At 41.8% G+C, this 3,374-nt stretch overlaps 1 protein-coding gene across 1 annotated transcript; it reads right to left on the bottom strand.

The window, feature by feature from the left end:
* Nucleotides 1–269: 269 nt before the first annotated feature.
* LOC143106894 (uncharacterized) lies at nucleotides 270–1,968 on the bottom strand. Its single transcript, XM_076271372.1, has 7 exons — nucleotides 1,866–1,968; nucleotides 1,691–1,782; nucleotides 1,463–1,567; nucleotides 1,138–1,325; nucleotides 877–1,041; nucleotides 492–736; nucleotides 270–367 (listed from the first exon to the last, which is right to left on the bottom strand). Exons 1-7 carry the CDS (start codon nucleotides 1,966–1,968, stop codon nucleotides 333–335), a joined length of 933 nt encoding a protein of 310 aa, XP_076127487.1. The 3' UTR covers nucleotides 270–332.
* Nucleotides 1,969–3,374: the final 1,406 nt, after the last annotated feature.

The following is a 3,374-nucleotide window of genomic DNA, read 5'->3' as shown; positions in this document are numbered from 1 at the left end:
TTTCATTTTCTGGCTGCATGGGTCTCTAGGACAGGGTAATATAAAAAAAGTGATCCCAAGTTGCTGTGTATTTTGCTTTTATGAAAATAAAATATTTTTGTTATGAGACCATTCATGCTGTATTTCTTATACATTACATCCACAAACTTATAATAAAAAAGGAGCTGTAGTAATTTACCTTTTGAAACACCAAATGACAGTAACATGGTCAATAATGTTATTTGCAATATATATTTATTTACAGAAAGTAACAAATTATGGTATTTACACCCATTTACACCACCCTTCCTTTTTCATGGTGCCTTTGAAGCAACATGGACCAGCAATAGGGATCATTCTAAATGCGCAGCCTCCTGGAAAGCTGCTCCTGTGGAAGACATGAGGTGCCATTAGACATACACACCATTTTATAGTTCAACATATTGTTATTAATCTGTACAGTGCTATTTCGCCTAGACTGAGTTACAGGCAAAGGCAAGTGCATCACATACCAAGACCTCTGCTGACTTGTGTCCGCATCAGCTCTGATATAGGGGGTGGAGGTATAGGGGGGACGACACGAAGTCTTCTTGGGTCATTGGGCCGAAGGCTCCTCCTTCGAGGCATCCCAACTCCACTCGTGAGTCTCTTGTTTATAATTTTCCCCTGCAGTTCTGAGATGTATTCATATGTTTTCTCAGATTTCAGGGCGTACAAGCTGTATCGTCTTGCATGTTTGTTGTACAGTCTTCGGAAACTGTAATGGCACAAAGGTAAACTATTACAGGTCAATTACTCATTACAACAACTGACAAACTGGAGAGCACATACCAATCCCAAACCACTGTGTGCCTGTGGGTTTACTTTACAAGACAATACTGCATGTATTAAACTTACATTTGTTTGCCCTCAGATGTAGTTCTTGTTGGTCTGTTGCAGTGGAAATTGTAGTCAAGAGCTGCCAGCAGAACTCTTGCCTCATAAACCGGGGGAGTGAAAGCAAAGCGCTTACTGGCATACATCAGAACATGGTTCTGGAATGACTCCAGGTCTGCTGTTGATCTGTTCGAATAGAAAAGAAATCACACACACATCCACATTAGTGTGTGCATACATACATACACACACACAATTTGTGTACAATGTTACATGCTTTACCTGAAACGCAGATATTTGTGGACATCCTTCAGCCAACGCTTGTTGAAAACAATGTCCACTAAGGCTTTGTGAGACTTAGAATCTCTCTCGATCCACTCCTTCCCTTCTCCCAGATCGCTGTGTTGGCAGCTTCCCATTTGCCACGTGTGGATGTTGCAGACATGGTGACAAATGCCAATCCAAAGTGCCTGTGCAAAAAATACAAATATAATACATAATATATAAAACAAATTGTTATACAGAAAAGGGTCCCCATAGTACAAATATATATATAGATATAGTGGGAGCTACCAGCTACAATCAGTACAATAACAATCCTGCTTACAAGGAACTGCTCTTTGGTGTCAGCAGTCTTGCAACACCACCAAAAATGGTTGACGATGTCCTTCAACCAGTGGAGGAGAATGGACTGTCCTTTCACCTTCCCTGCCTTTGGGAAATAAAAACAAAATACTGAGGTATTTCAGAAATTGTCCATGGAGAGCTAAGAAAATGCATATTTCATCCCAACAGTAAACTACAGCCAATGATTCCCATGAGTCTTGAAACTTACAGCAGCAAGTTTCTTGGCCAGATTCTTGGCACCGTGCCACATGTCCAGACTGTGATGAATTCCAAGGTCCTTGTATTTGCCTTTGTCTGGGTCTGTGAAGTGGGAAATCATAGCATTTCACAACATCTCTTTTTGCAATATTTGTATTCATATATGTTATCAGAGGAGCACTTACTCATAAGGGCTCCAATCTGGATATGAGCATCTGTGCAGATCTCCACCAGCTTTATCTCTCTGGAAAGCTTGTCCACAGTCTGGATAAATCCCTCCTTCTCCATGATGTTGGAGTTCCACGATGTATGCCGCTTGTCTATTGTTGCTACATGAATGATTTCCTTGGTGTCAAGCTCCATCGTGGTGTAGCTGCAGTACTGGGCACAATGCCCTGGTGAATCATTTCTGCCATCCCCTGTAAAAACCCAGGCATATTTCGTAGTAAGGTTATATAATAAACATATGTCATTGCTGCAAGTAATTTATACATGCACCATTTCAACATACCTAGCACCACAACGTCTTTCCCTTGAAGGCGACGGATGGCCTCGGTATTCCTTTCTTCCCAGTATTCCTTGACTGCGTCAACACAGTATGTGTCTTGGATTGTGCAAAATGTGTTTGGGTTCACCATGCCCATGTTCATGAATTTAAACAATAGGGAAACCTTCCCATAGTTGTTCCCCGACAACAAAATGTTGGTGGATAGAAGGAAATCCCCAGCTTGCATCCCAAACTTCATCACAGGCTGCGAATTCCATCTCCACAGGCTATGTCCATTGGGACATATCTAAAAGTCAGAGAAGATTGATAAATGGATTTGAATTATACAACACTGGCTGTCACAAGAAATGTGCTTGGTATTGCTACCAGTACCAGTTGTATTATGTTGTTACTGCCTGGACTTACCCATTCCGCAATCATTGCCGTGCCCTTATAAGTGATGTTGATGTGAAAGGGGGCAACACTATCACACACCAGACCAGTCCTGAGAACACCTGTACATCTGTCCACCGGCAGCTTCATTAGTGTGACAAGCTGCCTCAAGCAGGTCTCATACAACACTGCCGCTCGGACACAGATGATATCATCTACACATTGGACCTTCAAAGGGTCTGGGTAACTGGGCAACTCAACACTGGGCAAGGGCTCGTCAGTAGGGTCTTCATGAGCAGAAAGGTCATGCACAGTTTCATCAAGCCCAATTACAGGAAGATGGTCAACAGTCTGCACTGCCTTTAATGCTCCACCCATTCTGTGGAGGCAGAACACACGGGCACCATGTAAAAATGTATGACAAAACACAACACAAAATATGGCCAAGTAACAACAGATGAGCACACACCGTATAGAAATTGGTGGAAGATACTCTTCGTCGGAGCCGTCATCCCTCTCTCCATCATCTCTTTGATGGAATGCAGATCCTTCATCTGTCCAGTCGATTCTGTAAGAAATAACATATTTAGAAAAAAAGAACTTCCACACAGTACAAATAGTAACATACCGGTATGTCTATAGGGTGTACTACTTACACACTGTTCATGGGGTCATTGAACACATTTTCATCCACATCCTCCTCCGCGATGCTCATGTCATGTAGGCTTTGTAAAAAATATATATAAATGCTTATATCATGAAAATATACAATAGAGAACACATGTAGGGTTAGGATATAGACATTATGAGCATT

The sequence above is a fragment of the Alosa pseudoharengus genome, unplaced genomic scaffold (genome assembly GCF_046254945.1).
Source record: "Alosa pseudoharengus isolate Yale_2024_CS ecotype anadromous, Long Island Sound unplaced genomic scaffold, YU_APseudo_1.1 YU_APseudo_1.1_scf_6, whole genome shotgun sequence".
Taxonomy (NCBI): domain Eukaryota; kingdom Metazoa; phylum Chordata; class Actinopteri; order Clupeiformes; family Clupeidae; genus Alosa; species Alosa pseudoharengus.
The sequence above is the reverse complement of the archived record's forward strand: the minus strand, read 5'-3'. Positions and strand labels throughout refer to the sequence as shown.

Coding starts and splice junctions, on each gene's coding strand:
- LOC143106894 (XM_076271372.1), bottom strand. CDS start 1,968: ATGGAGAAGGAGGGATTTATCCAGACTGTGGACAAGCTTTCCAGAGAG. Junction 1,568..1,690: donor TGGCCAAGAAACTTGCTGCT/GTAAGTTTCAAG, acceptor TATTTCCCAAAG/GCAGGGAAGGTGAAAGGACA. Junction 1,042..1,137: donor CACAAATATCTGCGTTTCAG/GTAAAGCATGTA, acceptor CTATTCGAACAG/ATCAACAGCAGACCTGGAGT.